Here is a 23,027-nt window from a genome sequence, read left to right as displayed (position 1 = left end):
CAATCATTCTGATTCTGACCCATTGGAATTATATAGATTAAAGACAATAGATGGATGTTCCTGTCATTAGCTGATTGTTAAATGCACAATGCCACTTAATTCAACTTGTTTTGTCACTCAGCCATCTGGGTATTTGTATATTCATGGCGCTATCTTTCAACACTGTAACCAAAAGGGTAGATTTTGGCACTTATCCTTGTAAGCGGAACAAGTGCTACACATGCCCTTACACTTCCTCCCTTACCACCATTCAGGGCCCCAAACAGTCCTTCCAGGTGAGGCAACACTTCACCTGTGAGTCGGCTGGGGTGATATACTGCGTCCGGTGCTCCCGATGTGGCCTTCTATATATTGGTGAGACCCGACGCAGACTGGGAGACCGCTTTGCTGAACACCTACGCTCTGTCTGCCAGAGAAAGCAGGATCTCCCAGTGGCCACACATTTTAATTCCACATCCCATTCCCATTCTGACATGTCTATCCACAGCCTCTTCTACTGTAAAGATGAAGCCACACTCAGGTTGGAGGAACAACACCTTATATTCCATCTGGGTAGCCTCCAACCTGATGGCATGGACATCGACTTCTCTAGCTTCAGTTAATGCCCCACCTCCCCCTCATACCCCATCTGTTATTTATTTTTATACACACATTCTTTCTCTCGCGCTTCTTTTTCTCCCTCTGTCCCTCTGACTATACCCCTTGCCCATCCTCTGGGTTCCTCCCACCCCGTTGTCTTTCTTCCTGGACCTCCTGTCCCATGATCCTCTCGTATCCCCTTCGCCAATCACCTGTCTAGCTCTTGGCTCCATCCCTCCCCCTCCTGTCTTCTCCTATCATTTTGGATCTCCCCCTCCCTCTCCCACTTTCAAATCTCTTACTAACTCCTCCTTCAGTTAGTCCTGACAAAGGGTCTTGGCCTGAAACGTCGACTGTACCTCTTCCTAGAAATGCTGCCTGGCCTGCTGCGTTCACCAGCAACTTTGATGTGTGTTGCCTGTAGATTTTGGTTGTCTGTTGTTTGTACTGTGGAGTGTTTGGAGCAGACATTAGTATTGAATAATTTAAAGTGGTTGAGTTAGTTGGGATGTGTTAATAAGAGGAATAGATAGAGTGGACAGCCAGCGCCTGTTCCCCACGACACCACTGCTCAATACAAGAGGACATAGTTTTAAGGTAAGGGGTGGGAAGTTCAAGGGGGATATTAGAGGAAGGTTCTTTACTCAGAGAGTGGTTGGTGCGTGGAATGCACTGCCTGAGTCAGTGGTGGAGGCAGATACACTAGTGAAGCTTAAGAGACTACTAGACAGGTATATGGAGGAATTTAAGGTGGGGGCTTATATGGGAGGCAGCGTTTGAGGGTCGGCACAACATTTTGGGCTGAAGGGCCTGTACTGTGCTGTACTATTCTATGTAACATTGTAAATGTGTAAATTTACCTGACTACAGTACCTATACAAAGTATTCCAACCCTGCCCCCCCGGATGTTTTCATGTTTTATTGCTTTACAACACTGAAATACAGTGGATTTCATTTAGAAACATAGAAAACCTACAGCACAATACAGGCCCTTCGGCCCACAAAGCCGTGCCAAACATTCCCGTAACTTAAAACTACCTGGGCTTACCCATAGCCCTCTATTTTTCTGAGCTCCATGTACCAAACTAGGAGTCTCTTAAAAGACCCTATCATTTCTGCCTCCACTACTGCCAATGGCAGTCCATTCCACACACTCACCACTCTCTGCGTAAAATAAAAACTTACGCCTGGCATCTACTCTGTACCTACTGCCAAGCATCTTAAAACTATGCCCTCTCGTGCTAACCATTTCAGCCCTGGGGAAAAGCCTCTGTCTATCCAAATGATCGATGCCTCTCATTATCTTGTACACCTCTATCAGGTCACCTCTCATCCTCCGTCACTCCAAGGAGAAAAGGCTGAGTTCACTCAACCTATTCTCATAAGGCATGCTCCCCAATCCAAGCGACAACCTTGTAAATCTCCTCTGCACCCTTTCTATGGTTTCCACATCCTTCCTGTAGTGAGGCGACCAGAATTGAGCACAGTACTCCAAGTAGGGTCTGACCAGGGTCCTATATAACTGCAACATTACCTCTCAGCTCTTAAACTCAACCCCACGATTGATGAAGGCTGATGCAGCGTATGTCTTCTTAGAGTCAACCTGCGCAGTAGCTTGAGTGTCCTATGGACTCGAACCCCAAGATCCCTCTGATCCTCCACACTGCCAAGACCTTGCTATTAGTGCTGTATTCTGCCATTATATTTGATCTACCAAAATGTACCATCTCAAGCTTATCTGGGTTGAACAACATCTGCCACTTCTTAGCCCAGCTTTGCATCCTATTAATGTCCCACTGTAACCTCTGACGGCCCTCCACACTATCCACAACACCCCCAATGTTTGTGTCATTAGCAAACTTACTAATGGTTATTTTTTGACACTGATCAACAGAAAAAGACTTTTGTGTCAAAGTGAAATCAGATCTTTACAAAGTGATTAAACTTAATTACGAATATAAAACTCAAAATAAATAGATGTATTAGTATTCACCGCCTTCAGTATGACACACCAAATCATCACTGGTGCACCCAATTTTGTTTTAGAAATCACAGAATTGGTAAAATGGAGATCACCTTTGTGCAGTCTAGGTGCTTCAATTAATTGTTGTAAAAATACACCTGTATCTGGAAGGTCCGGCTGCTGGTGAGTCAGTATCCTGGCAAAACTACAACATGAAGACAAGAGCACTCCAAGTAACTGCGAGAAAAGATTATTGAAAAGCACAAGTCAGGGGATGGATAAAAGAAAATTCCCAAGTTACTGAATGTCTCTTGGAGCACAGTTAAGTCCATCATCAAGAAATGGAAAGAATATGGCACAGCTGTAAATCTGCCTAGAGTAGGCTGTCCTCAAAAACTGAGTGACTGTACAAGAAGCGGACTAGTGAGGGAGGCCACCAAGAGACCTATAACAAGTCTGGAGGAGTTATAAGCTTCAGTGGCTGAGATGGGAGAGACTGCGCATACAACAGCTGTTACCTGGGTGCTTCGCCAGTCACAGCTTTATGAAAGTGTGACAGAAAGCCACTGTTTGGGGGGGGGGGGGGAAGGAGAAAAAAACTCATATGAAATCTCATCTAGAGTTTGCCAGAAGGCATGTAGGAGACTCTGAAGTCAGCTGGAAGAAGGTTCATTGGTCTGATGAAACCAAAATTGAGCTTTTTGGCCATCAAACTAAACACTAGTTTGGCATAAGTATTTGGAAAAAGCATCCCTACCGTGAAGCATGGTGGTGGCTGCATCATGCTGTGGGGATGCTTCACTGTAGCAGGCCCTGGAAGGCTTGTGAAAGTCGAGGGTAGAATGAAATCAGCAAAATACAGGGAAATCCTGGAGGAAAGGTTAATGCAGTCTGCAAGAGAACTGGATTTGGGGGGAAGATTTGTTTTCCAGCAAGCCAGTGACCCCAAGCATAAAGCCAAAGCTGCACAGGAATGGCTTAAAAACAACAAATTTAATGTCTTGGAGTGGCCAAGTCAGAGTCCAGACCTCAATCAAATTGAGAATTTGTGGCTGGACTTGAAAAGGGTTGTTCACTCACAATTCCCATGTAATCTGACAGAGCTTGAGCAGTTTTGTATTTTTAATAATTGTAATAAATTTAGACCAATCTGTATGTTTCACTTTGACATGAAAGTGTCTTTTCTACTGATAAGTGTCAAAAAAAAAGCCAAATCAAATCCACTGTGGTTCAGTGTTGTCAAGCAATAAAACATGAAAATTCCCAAGGGGAGTGAATACTTTTTATAGGCATTGTATATTCCAAATACTGAAGTTAAATAAGTGATTCTGGCAATTGATACACGGGTTAATCGTTTATGATTATCTTATATTGAAGAGATACAAGATATTGTGTCAGGAGAGTGACAGTCAAATGGATTCTCCTGGACTTTCTTGTGGAGGGTCACTGTGTGAATAATGACTTTCATATTTCTCAATTACAGCTTCTGTGTGACTCAGTTTTAATCTCAATGTTTTGGCGCTCATCTGGGACCCACTAGTTAGCCTGTGACCTCAGCAGTCTAAGGGGTGAATATTGTTAAAAGTAGCACCTCATGTTTAAATCTGTTCAGGTCAACAACATTGTGGTAAGATGGTGCCATTAAGTGGGAACTCTTTACGTGCAGCTCCATTGGGAATCATCACGTATTCCCATTGGAAACTGCTATACCTGAAATCCTCAGTCACAGCCATGTTGATTATCAATAGACTTTTGAAATTTCTTAAAATGATGCTCTCTAGTGAGTCTACTGAGTAGACAGCATAATTTTAAGACATTTTTAAAAAATCTATCAGTACACAAAATTGACGAACCTCGGACAGCATATTGCGATCGCAAATGCAGTTCCCCTTTAAGAAAACAGAAGTGGAAACACACTACAGGTATGATCGAAACGCAGGGACCTTAAACCTCCACTCCTGACTGTGCTGCTGGCAAATGTACAGTCTCTGGAAAATAAAATTGAAAACCTCAGAATAAGATTGCTGTATCAAAGGGACTTCAGAGACTGCAGTGTACTCTGCTTTATGGAGGCATGGCTCACACCCACAATTTTGGATGCAGCACTGTAGCCTGATAGCTTCACCATTCTCTGCAAAGACAGGACAGCACTGTCTTTTAAAGACTGAGGTGGGGGAGTATTCTTCATGGTTAACCAATCATTGCACTAACATGGCAGTTCTGTTCACCCGACCTTGGTATATCCAGTGGACAAATGTCATCTATTTTATCTGTCGAGGGAGATTTCCACCATCATCCTGGTAGTGGTGTACATTCTACCTCAGGCCAATGGTGCCAGGCACTGGAAAAGCTGAACATCATAATCAACAGGCACTACATTGAACACCCTGATGCTTTCCCTATCAAACCGGCTAGCTTGAAGTCTCTGAATAACTACACTGGCATATCACCTATGGAATCAGAAGAGCCAACACACTTGATCACTGTTATACCACCTTCAATAACGCTTACTGTGCCATCCCATGCCTACACTTTGGAAAGTCCAATCACCTGGCTGTACTTCTACTCCAGCTTATAGGCAGAGACTAAAGACTGCAGCTCTGGTGGTGAAGATCAAGGGAGGTGGAGAAGAGCTTACAGGACTGCTTTGAGTTGGTGGACTGGGCAATATTCAGGGATTCATCGTTGAATCTGAATGAATTCACCACAGTTGTCACTGACTTCATCAAGACCTACATGCATGAGTGTGTGCCTTTGAGAACATACCAGTAGACATACCTGAACCGAAAGCTGTAGATGAACCAGAAGAATCATAGTCTCCTAAAGGCTAGATTTGTGGAAGTCAAGACTGGTGATTCAGAACTGTACAAGAAGTCCAGGTATGACCTATGGAAGGTTATTTTTTGGCCAAAAATGGCAAAGCAAGACACACAAAATGCTGTAGGAATTCAGCAGTCCAGGCAGCATCTATGGAAAAGAGTTTTTTCAATATTTCAGGCCAAGACCCTTTGGCAGTTCTGGAGAAAAAAAAGATGAGTAGATTTAAAAGGTGGGGGAAGGGGAGAGAGGAAAACAAGGTGATAGGTGAAACCTGAAGGAGGAGAGATGAAGTAAAGAGCTGGGAAGTTGATAGGTAAACGAGTCAGAAGGCCATGGAAGAAAGAAAAAGAGGGGAGGAGCGCCAGAGGGAGTCAATGGGCAGACAAAGAGTTAAGGTGAGAGAGGGAAAAGGTGATGGGAAATGGGGAAGGAGAGGGGGATGGTGGCATTATCGGAAATTTGAGAAATCAATGTTCATGCCATCAGGTTGAAGGATACCAAACAGAATATAAGGTGTTGTTCCTCTACCACCTGTGTGGCCTCATCACAACAGTGGAAGACACCATGGATAGACGTATCGGTTTGGGGATGGAAAGGTGGCATCCATCATTAAGGAGCACCATCACCCAGGACATGCCCTTTTCTTATTGCTACCATCAGGGAGGAGGTACACGGGTTTGAAGACACACATTCAATGTAACAACTTCTTCCTCTCTGCCATCAGATTTCTGAATAGACAATGAACCCATGAACACGATCTCAGTATTTTCTTCCCTCTCATTTTGCACTACATATTTAATTTTCCTTTTAATTTATACTTCTAATCTGTATTTTTTATTATTATGTGTTGCAATGTTATATTTCGTTTGGGTAGCCTCCAACCTGACGGCATGAGCGTCAATTTCTCAAGCTTCCAGTAATGCCTCAACCCCCCCCCCCCATTCACCATTTCCCGTTTCCCTCTCTCGTTATCTCCTTGCCCACCCATTACCTCTCTCTGGTGCTCCTCCCCCCCACCCCCCCTTCTTTCTTCTATGGCCTTCTGTCTCTTTCACCAATCAACCTCCGAGCTCTTTGCTTCATCCCTTCCCCTCCAAGTTTCACCTACCGCCTGGTGTTTCTCTCTCCCCTTCCACCACCTTTCAAATCGACTCAGCTTTTTTTTTCTCAAGTCCTTTCGAAAGGTTTCGGCCCGAAATGTCGACTGTACTTTTTTCCATGGGTGCTGCCCGGCCTGCTGAGTTCCTCTAGCATTTTGTATGTGAAAGCGAGCATGTCAGCAAGTTGTGAATAAAGGAGTAAAGTGTTAAAGTATAATGGTAATGATACTTCGTAATGAAAGCTAAATTCTGGGAGGTAGCTGATTAGTTATCTCGATCAGAATAAAAAGATATTGAGAAAATAGAAGAGATCTGAGTTCTGGCAGAGACATCAAGTTCCACAACCTTAAAGCTGAGAGAGAAGAAATTATCCCAAGCATCTAACGGCAGAGTGGATGGGAATGAACACAAATGAACTGGGCCATTTCAGTGGCTAACAGGTGAAAGGGCATACCTGGAGAGGGTGCCACCGAGGTGAGGGCCAAACCCACCTCCAGATCGATCAAAGGAACTGAGAGACTTTTATTCAAAATATTCTGACTACCTTCTGTCATGACGTGACATGATGTGAACTGTTACCTGTGAAACTGATACGAAGTTATCTTTACTGGTGCCCCTGTCCACACAGTAACTACCAACAGCCATGTCTAATGGTTTCAATTACTAGAAATTGTGAATGGGCAAAGCTGAGATGTGATGTATACAACTAGCTGCAGAAAACTATGGAAGAAAGTATCACATACAAAGAAAGCTGCATTTTAAAGACTGGTTACAGTCAAAAGTACAATTGTATCCAAGAAGATGGTATGATCAAATACCTTGAATGTTTTATTCCTTCCTCATGCTAGTCTTACTGATAATGAATGAGTGATGTCATGCACACAGTAGTGTGTAATTGGGAAAAGTATCCTAAGTTAATGGCATTTTTGTTGCCCTAGTTAATTAGATCCTCCTTAATGTTTGGCCTTCCTAGAACAGATTTCAGTCCAGGGAGGGTATGTAAGGGATCATTCCGCAAAATATGACATTACAGATAGCATAATTATCGGTTAACTGATTGAATTGACTTTATTTCTTACATCCTTCACGTACATGAGTAAAAGTCTTTGTTTCATCACCATCTAAATTTATAGTAATTTGTACTAAATAGTATGTACAACCGGACAGTTAATATATTAATTAGTCTGATAGCCTGGTGAAAGAAGCTGTCCTGGAGCCTGTTGGTCCTGGCTTTTTTGCTGCGGTACCATTTCTCAGATGGTAGCAGCTCAAACAGGTTGGGGTGACTTGGGTCCCTAATGATCCTTCTTACACTCCTGTCTTTGTAAATGTCATGAATTATGGGCAGTTCACAACTACAGATGAGCTGGGCTGTCTGCACCACTCTCTGCAGCATCCTGCAATTGAGAAAAGTACCATTCCCATTAAAGACGGTGATGCAGCCAGTCAGGATGCTCACAATTGTGCCCCTGTAGAAAGTCCTTAGGATTTGGGGACCCGTACCAAACTTCTTCAACTGTCTGAGGTGAAAGAGATACTGTTGTGCTTTTTTCACCACACAGCTCGGATATGTTTATGCTGAGGAACTTGAAGCTGTTCTACCCTAGATCCATTGATGTCAGTCGGGGTGGAAGGGATCACTGACAATGCTATGCCACTTCCCTGATAAATATCTCTAATGTGTGGAAGAGATACCCTGATGAACGTCTCAACAGTCCTTGCAATCCTTTGTAGGGCTTTTCAGCCAGATGCCTTGTAATTCACATACCAGATGGTGATGCAACTGGTCAGGACATCCTTGATGGTGCTCCGGTAAAAATTGGCTGAAGTGATTGGGGGGGGGGGGGGGCGGGGTTGGAAGCCTCATTCACATCAATCTCCTCATGAAGTGGAGATGCTGTTGTGCTTTCTTAACCAAATTGAAATACCAGGTGAAATTGTCCATTGTCTGCACATCCAGAAACTTGGTACTCCTAACTCTTCTCACGGATGAGCTGTCTATATGCAGTGAGGAGTGATCAGCCTGCCCCTTCCTAAAGTCCGCAATCATCTCTTCGGTCTTGTCCATGTTAAGGCTCAAGTTGCTGTGCTCGCACTGTTCTATCAGCCATTCTACCAACATAGTTCAGAGGCTATGGCATCATATAACATGGAAGCAGGTTCACGGGTTTGGTAAGTAAGACAGGAAGCACTGACTATGAATAATCATATTTATCCTTTATTTACAAACAGTTAAAAAATTCAAACATTTAAGTTCTCCCAAGTTACACAAACTACAGAAATTAATATTCAACAAACATGCTTAGTTAAAAGTATGCATGGAGCATAGTTCCCAATAGTTCCAAGACAAAGTGAAAGAGAGAAAGCCTTCCGCACATGCTATTCTTTATACCCATGTGTTTGAAACCAGACACTAGGGGCTGTGGCATGCAAGCCAACCAATGGGAAAACAGCATTATAAACTTTAAATGAATCAATCACTGACTAACATGACAGAAGCAGCTTTTGACTAACAAACCACATCCCTCAATACACGTAATCAGTGGATTAATTTATAAGACATAGGAGCAGAATTAGGCCATTTTGCCCATCAAGTCTGCTCAGCCATTTTATCATGGCTGACATTTTTTTTCTCCTCCTCAACCCCATTTTCCTGCTTTCTCCCCGTAACCTTTGATGCCATTTCCAATCAAGAAACTATCAGTCTCTACCTTAAATACACCCAATGACTTGGCCTTCACAACTGCACGTGGTAACAATTCCACAAATTCACCACCCTCTGGCTAAAGAAATTTCTCTGCATCCCTGTTTCAAAGGGCACCCCTCTGTCCTGAGGCTATTCCCTCTTATCCTAGACTCTCCCACCATGGTAAACATCCTTTCCACATCTACTCTGTCTAGTCCTTTCAATATTCAAAAGGTTTCAATGAGATCCCCCCTCATCCTTCTAATTTCCAGCGACCAAGAGCCATCAAATGTTCCTCATATGATAACCCCTTCTTTCCTGGAATCATCCTTGTTAACCTCCTCTGGACCCTCTCCAATGCTAGCACATCTCTTCTAAGAAGAGGAGCCTAAAACTGTACACAGTACTCAAGGTGAGGCCTCACTAGTGCCTTATAAAGCCTCAGCATCACATCCCTGCTCTTGTATTCTGGACCTCTTGAAATGAATGCTAACTCTTCATTTGCCTTCCTCACCACCGACTCAACCTGCAAGTTAACCTTTAGGGTGTTTGCCAGAAGGACTCCCAGGTCCGTTTGCATCTCAGATTTTTGGATTTTCTCCCCGTTTAGAAAATAGTGTGCACATTTATTTCTAATGCCAAAGTGTGTGACCATGCATTTTCTAACATTGTATTTCATTTGCCACTTTCTTGCCCATTCTCCTAAAGTCTGTCCTTCTGCATCCTACCTGTTTCCTCAACAATACCTGCCCCTCCACCAGTCTTCATTTCATCTGCAAACTTGGCAACAAAGCCATCTATTCCATCATCTAAATCATTTATTTACAGCATTAAAAAAAAGTGGTCCAACACTGACCCCTGCGGAGCCCAACTGTTGGCCAACTAGACAAGGGCCCTTTTATTCCCACCTGCTGCCGCCTTCCAATCAGCTGATGCTCTAACCATCTTAGCAATTTTCCTGTAATACCACAGGCTCTTAACTTGGTTAGCAGTCTCATGTGTGGCACCTTAATTGACTCTACCATCTTCCTAACTACTGAGGTCAGGCTAACTGGTTTATATTTTCCTTTCTGCTGCCTTCCTCCTTTCTTAAAGAGTGGAGTGACATTTGCAACCAAGCCAGAGTCCAGTGATTTTTGAAAGATCATTTCTAATGCCGCCACAATCTCTAACGCTACCTCTTTCAGAATCCTCGGGTGCAGTTCATCTGGTCTGGGTGACTTGCGTACTTTTAGGTCTTTCAGCTTTTTGAGCACCTTCTCCTTGTAATAGTAACTGTACCCACTTCTCTTCCTTCACACACTACGACACCTGGCACACTGCTAGTGTCTTCCACTGTGAAGACTGATGCAAAATACTCATTCAGTTCATCCACCATCTCTTTATCCCCTGTTATAATTTCTCTTGCATCATTTTCTAGCGGTCCTATATCCACTCTCACTTCTATTTTATTTTTCTATAAACTTGAAAAAGCTTTCACTGTCCACTTTGATATTATTTGCTAGCTTGCTTTCATATTTAATCTTTTCCCTTCTAATGATTCTTTTAGTTGCTCTCTGTAGGTTTTTAAAAACTTTCCAGTCCTCTTATCTCCCCACTAATTTTTGCTTTGTTGTATGCCCTTTTTTTTGTTTTTACATTTGCTTTGACTTCCCTGGTTAGCCACAGTTGTACTATTTTACCGTTTGAGTATTTCTTCACTTTTGGAATACACGTGTCCTGCACCTTCCTCATTTTTCCCAGAAATGCACCGTTGCTGCTCTGCTAACATTCTTGCCAGCAGCTCCTTCCAATTTACTTTGGCCAACTCTTCTCTCATACCACTATAATTTCCCTTACTCCACTGAAATACTGCTATGTCTGACTTTACTTTCTCCCTATCAAATTTCAGGATGAACTCAATCATATTGTGATCACTAAGGGTTCTTTTATCTTAAGCTCCCTAATCGCCTTCGGTTCATTACATAACACCCAATCAAGTATAGCTGAACCTCTAATAGGCTGAATGGCAAAATGCTCTAAAAAGCCATCTCTTGGGCATTTGAGTGATAAGCAAACTGGAAAATGTCCAGTGTAACAGGAAGATGGGATTTAATGTGATCCATAATCAGCCATTCAAAGCACTTCATTATTATTTAGGTCAGAGCCACTGGACAGAGTAGTCATTGAGACTGGTTAGTATAGATCTCTTGGGCACCAGGATGATGGTGGCCACCTTGAAGCCTGGGGGACAGTAGACTTTTCCAGAGAGATGTTGTTTGTTAGAACCTCAGTTAACGAGGGGGTTTGGTGTGATGGGCTTCCCCACTGGCACATTGTTCCATGCGTCAAACTGAGCGTAAAAGACACTCAGCCTATCAGAAAGAGAGGTGTTACTGTCGCTGATATGTAGGATGGACTTGTACTTCGTTATGGTCTGATGAATGCCCTGTCAATGCGCCTCGTGTGTTGTATCACAGAAAGTGCTGTATATTCTGTGTGAATAATCCCTTTGTGCCTTCCTGATGACGTGAGAGCTGTTTTATCTCCTAATCTGAAGGCAGCATCCCAATTTCTCAGCTATGCTCAGCTCCCTGCTGTCAACCATGGCTTCTGATTTGCCCTTGCAGAGATACGTTTAATAATGTTGATGTCCTTAGTGCATTTCTGTATGTAGCCAATCACAAATCTTGCATGTTCATTGATGTAAATGTGATGGTGTAGATAGCCACCTCCCTGAACATGTTCCAATCTGCTTTCAAAACAGTCCTGTAATGCTCCATCTGACTTGATCTTTATCTCCCTTTTGAACTGGTTTAACTAGTTTAATCAGTGCATGTATTAGCATTACAAATAAGTGACCAGAGAATCTGCCGTGGAGATGTGGAGATATGGAGCAGCTTTGCATGCATCAAGGTTGTTGGTATCAACCAGGTGTAATATGTTTTCGCCTCTGGTTATAAAGTCAACTTGCTGATAGAATTTAGCCTAGACTGTTTTTAAGTTGGCATGGTTGAAGATTATGCATTTGAAAAACTTGCTGATTTAATCAATGACATTTATGAGACTGGAATAATACCAGAAGGGATGAAAAAATCAGTATTTATCACTCTTCCTAAGAAACCTGCAGCAATAGAATGTGAATAGGACCATAAGTTTAAAGAGTCACATCACTAAGATACTTCTAAGAATTTTGATGATGAGAGCTAAAAGTAAGTTACAAGCTGAAGTAGGTAAAGAACAATGTGGTTTTCTGTAAGGCAAAGGTACAGGAAACGTAATATTGATGTTAAGGATACTATCAGAACCAGCTATTTTAGTGCAAAAAGATTTTTGTTTTATCGACTACACAAAAGCATTTGATAAAGTGAAGCACAATAAGTTATTTGAAGTATTACAGGAAACTCTAGATCTAGATTCGAAAGACCTCCGCCTAATCAGTAATCTGTACTGGGAACAAACTGCCGCTGTAAGAATAGATGGAGAAGTGAGTCAGTTTACAAGGATCAAGAGAGACGTTAAACAAGGTTGTGTTTTCTTCCCTGATTTGTTTAATGTGTACAGAGAAACAATATTACAAAAAATAAGAGACATCTTGGGAATCGAAGTTGGTGAAAACATCAATAATTTTAGATATGCGGATGACACTGTGTTAATTGCAAGTACGGAGGAAGAACTACAAAACTTAATTGATGTAGTTGTTGAAGAAAGTGCAAAAATGGGTCTGTATATCAATTGCAAAAAGACAGAATGCATGGTGGTATCCAAAAAGAAGGAGAATCTGATCTGCAGGCTGAAAATAAACGGGGAAGACATAAAGCAAGTACAGAACTTTTGCTACTTAGGAAGCTGGGTGACATCAGATGGCAGGTGCGACATGGACATCAAAAGAAGAATAGGGATGGCAAAAGACACTTTTAAGAGAATGAGAAGTATACTGACCAACACTAAACTAGGCATGACAACCCGCCTCAGAGCACTGAGATGTTACGTTTATCCAGTTATGTTATATGGCTCAGAATGTTGGACAATATCTAGTAACATGAGGAAACAAATTGAAGCAGCAGAGATGTGGTTTTTGAGAAGGATGCAAAGAATATCAGGGACAAAACGGATATCTAATGAGGATGGCATGAGCAGAGCAAGCAAAAAAAGAGAAATAATGTATGAGATCATGAAAAGGCAACATGACTTCATTGGACATGATTAGGAAAGAGGATTTAGAATGCACGGTAATTATGGGAAAGATCGAAGTGAAGAAAGCAAGAGGAAGACAAAGACAAATGATGATGGAAACAACAGCTAGAGAACTGGAAGTGAATAGCAATGAATTGATCCACTTGACCCGAAACAGGAGTGTGTGGACCATGGCAGTCAAAGCTCAGACTGGGCATGGCACCTGATGATAATGATGATGGTTGAAGTCACAGTAACAATAAAGAAAAGTGTATGGTCTGCAGGTCACTGACGCCATAGAGCTCATGCAGCACTTCCCCAGTGTTAGCGGGGGAGGAGGGGTGCCGTTGTATACCATCACAATCAGAATAACAATGAATTTCATTGGTCAATAGAAGGGCCTGCACTTCACCATTTAGCAGTTCTACCATAGGCAAACACTGGATCGTCACTACCTTCACACACCAGTTCTTATTAACCTGCCTACATATACTACTGTGGGTATTGTCAGAGATCACGGGAATTGTATTGCCCTGAAAAGAGATGAAACCCTGCTATGGGGCTGCTTTGGGGACATTTCCATCAACGTGGGCATGTAGCTGTCCTTCATCTCATGCTGATTCAGTCTCAGATGCAGGTAATAGAGGGTTTTTTTTTGTGATCTTGCATCAGAAAGCAGAATGGACAGGAGAGCTTGGACTGAAGGATTTTGCTTTTGGTCTTGCACCAGTACCAGCAAGCTTTCCTCATTTTTGCTTCCTTGCGTGCTGCTACTGACAGCGTCTCCCCTGGGTGGCGGTAGCAGGGGACAACATGGTGTGCAATAAGCCAATGCTGCGGAGCTCATCTACTATCCAACAACTCGCTAGTGCGGTAGACTTGCAGTACTCAGTGTTCTTAATATCCAGCAGTACCTTGCGATCATGGGAAAGACAAAAAGATAACCAGTTACCCCAGTAGTTGGAGCTGGAATGGCCAGTGCATCTGGATGTTTTGCCATTTTGTTCTGACAACTGATAATGAAACATAATAAATCAGACATCACATCCAAAAGTAAAGTGAAAATCATTTATAGCAACAGTCAATAACACAGGACGTTTTGCAGAAACATAAATATAAAGTTTTGCAGAATCTAAATTTTAGCTGAATTGCATTTTCTGAATAGCTTCCATTGTTATGGATCATTCTGGTCTTAGGAAGTTGTGGATGGTATAACTATGGATTAACCAAAATGAGAACCAGTCTTCAGAAAATAAAACCAATGCACAACTTAATTTCCAACTGATACTCAGTGACTAATGAAACTGTGGGTGTGATGCATTTTCTATCCCATTGAAACTACCTGGTATAATTGAAGCCTGCTTGAAGCAGGTAGGTACCTCAGACTGCCACAGTGAGAGGTTAAGGATCTCAGTGAACACTCCAGACCATTCATCAGCACAGGTCTTTAGTACTTTGCCAGGTACTCCAGCTGGGCTGGATGTTTTTTGTGGGTTCACCCCCCTGAAAGCTGCTCACACATTGACCTCAGAGACTGAAATCACAGGATCATTGGAGGCTATGGGAGTTTAGAAACATAGGAACATAGAAAACCTACAGCACAATACTGGCCCTACAGGCCAAACATGTACTTATTTTACCCATAGCCCTCTATTTTTCTAAGCACCATGTACCTATCCAGGAGTCTCTTAAAAGACCCTGTTGTATCTGTCTCCACCGCTGTTGCCGGCAACCCATTCCACACACTCCTCACTCTCTGCGTTATTTTAAAAAAAAACTTACCCCTGACATCTCCTCAGTACCTACTTGCAGGCACCTTAAAACTGTGCCCTCTCATGATGGCCATTTCAGCCCTGGGAAAAAGCCTCTGACTATCCACATAATTAATGCCTCTCATCATCTTATACACTACTATATGGTCACCTCTTTTCCTCCGTTGCTCCATGGAGAAAAGGCCAAGTTCACTCAACCTATTCTCACAAGGTATGCTCCCCAATCCAGGCAACACTCTTGTAAATTTCCTCTGCACCTTTTCTATAGTTTCCACATCCTTCCTGTAGTGAGGTGACCAGAACTCAACACAGTTCTCCAAGTGAGGTCTGACCAGGGTCCTATATAGCTGTAACATTACCTCTTGGCTCTTGACTCAATCCCGTGGTTGATGAAGGCCAATGCACCATATGCTGCCTTAACCACAGAGATAACCTGCGCAGCAGCTTTGAGTGCTCTATGGACACGGACTCCAAGATCCCTCTGATCCTCCGTACCACCAAGAGTCTTACTATATTCTGTCATCATATTTGACCTACCAAGATGAACCACCTCAAACTTATCTGGGTTGAACTCCATCTTAAAAACTACTTCTCAGCCCTGTTTTGCATCCTATCAATGTCTCACTGTAACCTCTGACAGCCATCCACACTATGCATAACACCCCCAACCTTTGTGACATCAGCAAATTTACTAACCCATCCTTATCCAAGTCATTTATAAAAATCACGAAGAGAAGGGGTCCTAGAACAGATCCCTAAGGCACACCACTGGTCACCAACCTCCATGTAGAGTATGACCCGTCTACAACTACTCTTTGCCTTCTGTGGGCAAGCGAATTCTGGATCTACAAAGCAAGGTCCCCTTGGATCCCATGCCTCCTTACTTTCTCAATAAGCCTTGCATGGGGTACCTTATCAAATGCCTTGCTGAAATCATCAATGTGTTTAGTTACATCCTTAAAAAATTCAGTTAGGCTCGTAAGGCACAATCTGCCTTTGAGAAAGCCATGCTGACTATTCCTAATCACATTATGCTTCTCCAAATGTTCATAAATCCTGCCTCTCAGGATCTTCTCCATCATCTTACCAACCACTCAAATAAGACTCACTGGTCTATAATTTGCCTGAGCTATCTCTACTCCCTTTCTTGAATAAGGGAACAACATCTGCAACCCTCCAATCCTCCAGAACCTCTCCCGTCCCCATTGATGATGCAAAGATCATCGCCAGAGGCTCAGCAATCTCCTCCCTCGCCTCCCACGGTAGCCTGGGGTATATCTCATCCAGTCACGGTGACTTAAAGCTCCACAACATCCTTTTTCTTAATGTCTGTTTGCTCAAGCTTTTCAGTCTGCTGTAAGTCATCCATACAGTTGCCAAGGTCCTTTTCCATAGTGAATACTGAAGCAAAGGATTGTGGTCACTATCTCCGACATGCTCTCCCACTGAGACCTGACACCTGACAAGGTTCATTTCCCAATACCTGAGCAAGTACAGCCTCTCCTCTTGTAGGCTTATTTGCATATTTTGTCAGGAAACCTTCCTGAACACACCTAACAAACTCACCCCATCTAAACCCCTTACTCTAGGGAGATGCCAATCAATATTGGGGAAATTAAAATATCCCATCACAACAACTCTGTTATTATGGCACCATTCCAGACTCTGTCTCCCTATCTGCTCCTTTATGTCCCTGTTACTATTGGGTGGTCTATATATATTAAAAAAAATACCCAGTGGGGTTATTGACTCCTTCCTGTTTCTAACTTCCACACAGAGACTCACTAGACAATCCCTCCATGACTTCCTCTTTTTCTGCAGCTGTGACGCTATCTCTGATCAGCAGTACCACGCCTCCACCTCTTTCGCCTCCCTCCCTGTCCTTTCTGAAGCATCTAAAGCTTGGTACTCTAAGTAACCATTCCTGCCCCTGAGCCATCCAAGTCTTTGCAATGGCCACAACATCAGAGCTCCAAGTACTGATCTACAATCTAAGCTCATTTGCTTTGTGCATGATACTCCTTGCATTAAAATAGACACATCTCATACCATCAGTCTGAGCACATCCCTTCTGTTATCACCTGCCTGTTCTCCCTCTCATACGGTCTACATCTTTCTTGATTTGTGAGCCAACAGCCCCTTCCTCCACCTCTTCAGTTAAGTTCCCACCCCCCAGCAATTCTAGTTTAAACTCTTCCCCAATAGCCCTAGCAAACTTCCCTGCCAGGATGTTGGTCCCCCTCGGATTCAAGTGCAACCCATCCTTTTTGTACAGGTCACACCTGCTCCAAAGGAGGTCCCAATGATCCAGAAATCTGAATCCCTGCCTCCTGCTCCAATCCCTCAGCCACGCTTTTATCCTCCGCCTTACTCTATTCCTATACTCACTGTTGCGTGGCACAGGCAGTAATCCCGAGATTACTACCTTTGTTGTCCTGCTTCTCAGCTTCTTTCCTAACTCCCTGTAGTCTGTTTTCAGGACCACCTCCCTTTTCCTACCTACGTCGTTGGTCCCAATATGTACCATGACCTCTGGCTGTTAACCTTCACACTTCAGAATATCATGGACGCGATCAAAAACATCCCGGACCCTGGCACCTGGGAGGCAAACTACCATCCCTAGTTCTTTCCTGCATCCACAGAATCACCTGTCTGACCTTCTAATTATAAAGTCCTGTATCACTGCTGCCATCTTCTTCCTTTCCCTACCCTTCTGAACCACAGGGCCAGACTCTGTGCCAGAGTTGCTATCCCAGGTTGGTTTCCCCCTCTCCTCCCCCCCCCCCCCCCCAACAGTACTGAAACAGGAATACTTATTGTTAAGGGGAACAGCCACAGGGGTACTCTCGAGTATCTGACTCTTGCCTTTCCCTCTCCCGACTGTTACCCGGTCTGACTACTTGCCTATAGATCCTCTCTATCATCTCCTCACTTTCCCTGACCAGATGAAGGTCATCGAGCTGCATCGCCAGTTCCCTAACCCGGTCCCTAAGGAGCTGCAACTCGATGCAGCTGGCGCAGACGTGGCCGCCCGGGAGGCTGGGGGTCTCCTGGACCTCCCATATTCAACACCCAGTACAGAACACCGGCATCGCAGACAAACTTCCTATTCCTATTCTTAACAAGTAACTTGCATCGCCTTGACCCGTTATCAACGAAGTCCCAAAGCCCTCCTACTCTGACTCCCTCTACCTTGCCCACTCTATCAAGCTGTCTTTTTAAATTCTTCCCGTGGGTCTACCTCGCTCATATCCACGCACCTGTGTTTTGTGATGATTCCTCTATGTTTTGACAGTCAAAGCAAGCATAGCAAGTACTGAGCTCATCTGGAAGCGAAGCCCTTTTGTTGCCTATATCACTAGATTTCACTTTGTATGAGGTTCAACCCCTGCCACAACTGTTGATCATCCTTCACTGATTCAAGTTTAGTCCAGAATTGCCACTTCACCCATGAGATGGTTTTCCAGAGATCATACCTGGACCTCTTGTAACTTTCCCCAGACTTGAAATCCTCTGATCTGGCCATTAGCAGATTGTGGATCTCATGGTTCATCCAGGGCTACTGGTTGAGGAAGACTCTGAAACATTTTATGGAGACACAATCACCTGCAACTATTTTAATACAGTCTGTGACAATCATGGTGTATTTATCCAGATCCACAGATGAGTCCTTGAACATGGCCCAGTCCAACGACTCAAAGCAATCCATTAACTGCTCCACTACCTCTTTGTTGCCCTAATATCTGGAACTTAGCTCTTTAGCCTCTGCTTGTATGCAGGTAGGAGAAGGACCACCAAGTGTTCAGAATTCCTGAAATGTGGTCTGGGCATGGAATGGAACATGAACCCTGTTGTCGTAGTATAACAAGGGTCTAGTGTGTTGGGATCTCTGGTGCTACAGGTTTTATGCTGATGGTAATTCAGCAGGGATTTCTTCAAAGGTTGAAGTCCTCGACTATGATTTGAAATGCTTTAGGATGGACTGTTTCTTGTTTGGAGATGGCATCGTGCACTTCTCAAGCACTTGATTATAGTGGGTTGCTGGTGGTATGTAGACTCAGGTGTAGTGGTTACTTGAAAAATAAACCAAAACTGCTTAGAAACTGATGAGGGAATTTACACTGTGTGACGTGCTTCCCCGTAACTGAGATCCAATTTGAAAAAAGTACATTTGATCCTCTGTTACAAAACCAGCAAAGACAAACAATCTAATATAGGGATATTAGCAAAACTAGTGGAATTAGTGAAATAAGCGAAGATCATAAATAAGCAACCTTATTAGAATTAGCAAAATGAGAGTAATCAGCAGTCAACAAAAAAATATTCTTCTCGCTCAGTCTCTATCTCTAACTAAACTAACGAGAACAAACCATAAATATGTGGCTATACTCATTAGCTTCGACCACGCCCCAACACACATGACAAATTACCGTGACCCATAATAAAATCACACAACAGAAAAAAGGTACATGGCTCCTGTATCCCAGCTCCTAATTAATACAGTAGAATAATTACAACTACATACTACAAAAATCAGCAACATGAAATCTTCTTAGATAATCTTCTTAACATTTATGCAAATATCCTCTCTCTTACTTCTTCAAGCCTAGTCATGTAACAGTCATCTAGGCCAGAGGTTACCAGTAAATAGCCCAATACAGAGTGATCTTTACCACCACTGTCTGTCAAGTCAAAGTCATAACATCAAGCAAACAAAGTAAGTGAAGCTTCTAGAGCTGTAGCTTCTCAAACCTCTGCTTTATGTAAAAGACGGATCTTGACCATAGGTCTATTCAGATAGCTGGTCTTTGTCTAAATGTGCACCTGCCACACACATCCTCTTCCATCTGCAAGGTGTTGTCATGAGGCACTGAGTCATCAACTATAAACAAATGTCTCTTGGGAGGAAATTGCACTTTATATCTGACCACTTCTAATGTTCCTGTAACTGTGGTAAGTACTCCTTGACCCTTCGTTTCCAAAACAAGTTTGATGTGTACTGGACCTGCTTCCATCTAGAAGAAGCATAAATGTCTTCCTTGTGGAAATCTGGTGGTAAAGATGGTGAGGTTTTCAGAAACAATAGATGGTCAAGTGTTAGTGCTTCCAAATCATTGGGATCAGAGGATGCCTTAGTAATTGGACGACCATTGATAATAGCCTCTACTTCACAAAGGACTGTGCAAAAATCCTGTTTGTCAAGATTCTGTACCTTTCATGGTGGAAATGAGGACCTTCTGTACAGATCTCATCAACTTCTCCCACGTTCCCTCATGATGTGAGCCAGCTGGGGTGGGGGGCGGGGGTTAAAAATCTACTTAATTCCTTTCTGAAGAAAGACATCACTGATTGAATGGTTCCATTTTTCAGTGGCTTCTCTTAATTCACACTGGGCTCCAACAAAGTTTGTCACATTAACAGAGCGCAGTTCACGAACCTGTCTTTGTCTTGCTATAAAGTGTCAAAGTGCGTTAACAAAGGAATTTGTGTCCAAAGAAAATGCCACTTCAATGTGAACAGCTCATCAAGCTGAACAGATAAATAAGGCCCCATACTTCTTCACTGTACTCCTGCTCTTCACCTCAAAAGGTCCAAAGTAGTCCACTTCTAGACGTTAAACAGAGGTTCATCTGGACAAACCCTGCCCAGAGGTATATCTGCTATGTTCTGGCAACCTGAAGCTGCGGGCAACTGTTGGCAAACAAGATATTTGTACAATTGTTAGAAGAATTTTGCCTTAGCACCAGGAACCCGGTATTTTTGGTGCACCCTGGACAACATTTGGTTGCAGCCACTGTGTGCCACCTCTTGATGTACATACCTCAGAAGAATATCTGAGATATGGAGATCCTTTGCAAGTATAACAGGATATTTGGACTCATCAGACATAGCTGATCTGCTAAGGCATTCACCAACTCTCGTGGTCAATTAACCAGATGATTTAAAACTAATTAGAAAATTGTGATGAATCTTATACAAAAATGGGTTGGTAGAGGCATAATGTTTCAAACAGAAGTAACTCTATATGATTTTATGACTAATGGAAACGTGGTATTTACAGAATTTTGAGTTAAATGAAATATTATTTTGCACTATTAGATTATCTGACTTATTTGAATAAATGCAGTTTGCATGTTGAGGGAGATGAATAATAAAGGTGTTATATAGTAATCAGCTTTTTAAAAAAGCGATCATATTCATTCCAACAGTCTTCTGTTTTGCTAATTTCAGGTCGTCAAATAATACTGTGGATCAAAATGGCACTTTGCAAGCCACCTCAATCCCCATTATCACAGTTACTACTCCAATACCAGTTCCAGAAACTCCAGCAAAGCCCATACTACCACTACAGACCGGGGAAGAAGCTCAACAAGAAGAACAATCAAGTGGAATGACTATTTTCTTTAGTCTGCTTATATTAGGTATGTCACTGCTACTTTCGCTTCAGGTATTCTCAGAAGTCTTTGTCATTAAAATAATTATGGCTCCTGAGTTAGTCTAGTTCACAATTACCACAAAAGCATAAGGCATGGGAACAGAATTGGGCCAGTTGGCCCATTGAGTCTGCTCTGCCATTCCATCGTGGCTGATAATTATTATCTTTCTCAACTCCCATTCTCTTGCCTTGTCCCTGTAACCTCTGATGCCTTGACTAATCAAGAACCTGTCAAACTCTGCTTTAAATATCCTCATTGCCATGGACAGCTGTGAAGTCCAGGTCAATGAATTCCACAGATTTATCACCCTCTGATTAAAGCAATTCCTCCTCATCTCTGTTCTCAATGGACACCCCCCTTTTCTGAGTCTCTAGTCCTGGATTCACCCACTATAGGAAACATCCTCTGCATATCCACTAACTAGTCCTTTCAGTATTCGATAGTTTCAATGAGATCTCCCCTCATTCTAGTAAAATCCAGCAAGTATAAGCCCAGAACCATTGAATGCACCTCATATGATAACCCTTTCATTCCCAGAATCATACTCGTGAGCATTCTCTAAACCCTCTTCAATGTCAGGACATTTTTTCTTATGTAAGGGGCCCAAAACTACTCTCAATACCTCAAGTGCTTTCTGATCAATGCCTTATAAAGCCTTGGCATACATCCTTGCTTTTGTATTCTAGTTCCTTGAAATGAATGCTAACATTGCATTTGCCTTCCTTACCAGCGACTCAACCTGCAAGTTAACCTTTAGGGAATCCTGCATGAGGACTCCCAAGTCCCTTTGCACCTCTCATTTTTGAATTTTATCCCAGTTTAGAAAATAAGCTACCCCTTTATTCCTTCTGCTAAAGTGCATGACCATACACTTCCCTACACTATTTGTTCCTGCCTTTTCTTTGTCCATTCTCCCAATCTGTTCAAGTCCTTCTGCAGACTCGCTGCTTCCACAGCACAACCTGGCCTTTCTTAGTATTGTCTGCAAACTTGGCAACAAAACCATCAATTCCATTATCCAAATCATTGACCTATAACACGAAAAGAAGTTGTCTCAAGTGATAAAAAGATAAGAATGATTAAAAAGTTGAAACAGTTACTACTTCTGGAACTGCTTGATATGTACAAAGGATTGTATTCTACCATCTCTTTCATCAGGTGAGTAACTACCCAATTAAATTTATTAATTATATATACTTCGAACTTATCTAGTCTTATTATCCTTTTTTTTCCTTTCAAAAGAAAGCCACTTCACTGTAGAAATAAGGACCAGGTAGAAACCAAAAGCTGATTTTAACTAAAGACATTCAGATGTGGATAATTATAAAATTTTATACAATTCCTTGTAACAATATTCAGCCCCTAACCCTTTGTTCACATAAATGAGTATTATGACCAGGGAATTTGATCAATTTAACGGAGAATTTTTATTTGTAAATCACATGTTCCTTTATTCACAATAGTGCCCAAAAAAACAGAGAAGTTAGCATGAAAAAAAACTAAAAATTCAAAAAC

The 23,027-nt window shown here is 42.5% G+C and overlaps 1 protein-coding gene across 1 annotated transcript in view; it reads left to right on the top strand.

Annotated features, from left to right (window-relative positions):
• slc9a8 (solute carrier family 9 member 8) overlaps positions 1 to 23,027 on the top strand; it is a 112,332-nt gene that overhangs the window by 13,142 nt on the left and 76,163 nt on the right. Inside the window, exon 2 of the mRNA XM_072240173.1 lies at positions 21,307 to 21,497. Within this exon, the coding sequence (XP_072096274.1) occupies positions 21,307 to 21,497 (191 nt within the window). The remainder of the gene's footprint in view (positions 1 to 21,306; positions 21,498 to 23,027) is intronic.

This window comes from Mobula birostris, chromosome 2 (genome assembly GCF_030028105.1).
Source record: "Mobula birostris isolate sMobBir1 chromosome 2, sMobBir1.hap1, whole genome shotgun sequence".
NCBI lineage: Eukaryota > Metazoa > Chordata > Chondrichthyes > Myliobatiformes > Myliobatidae > Mobula > Mobula birostris.
This window is presented reverse-complemented; position numbering and strand designations above follow the sequence as displayed.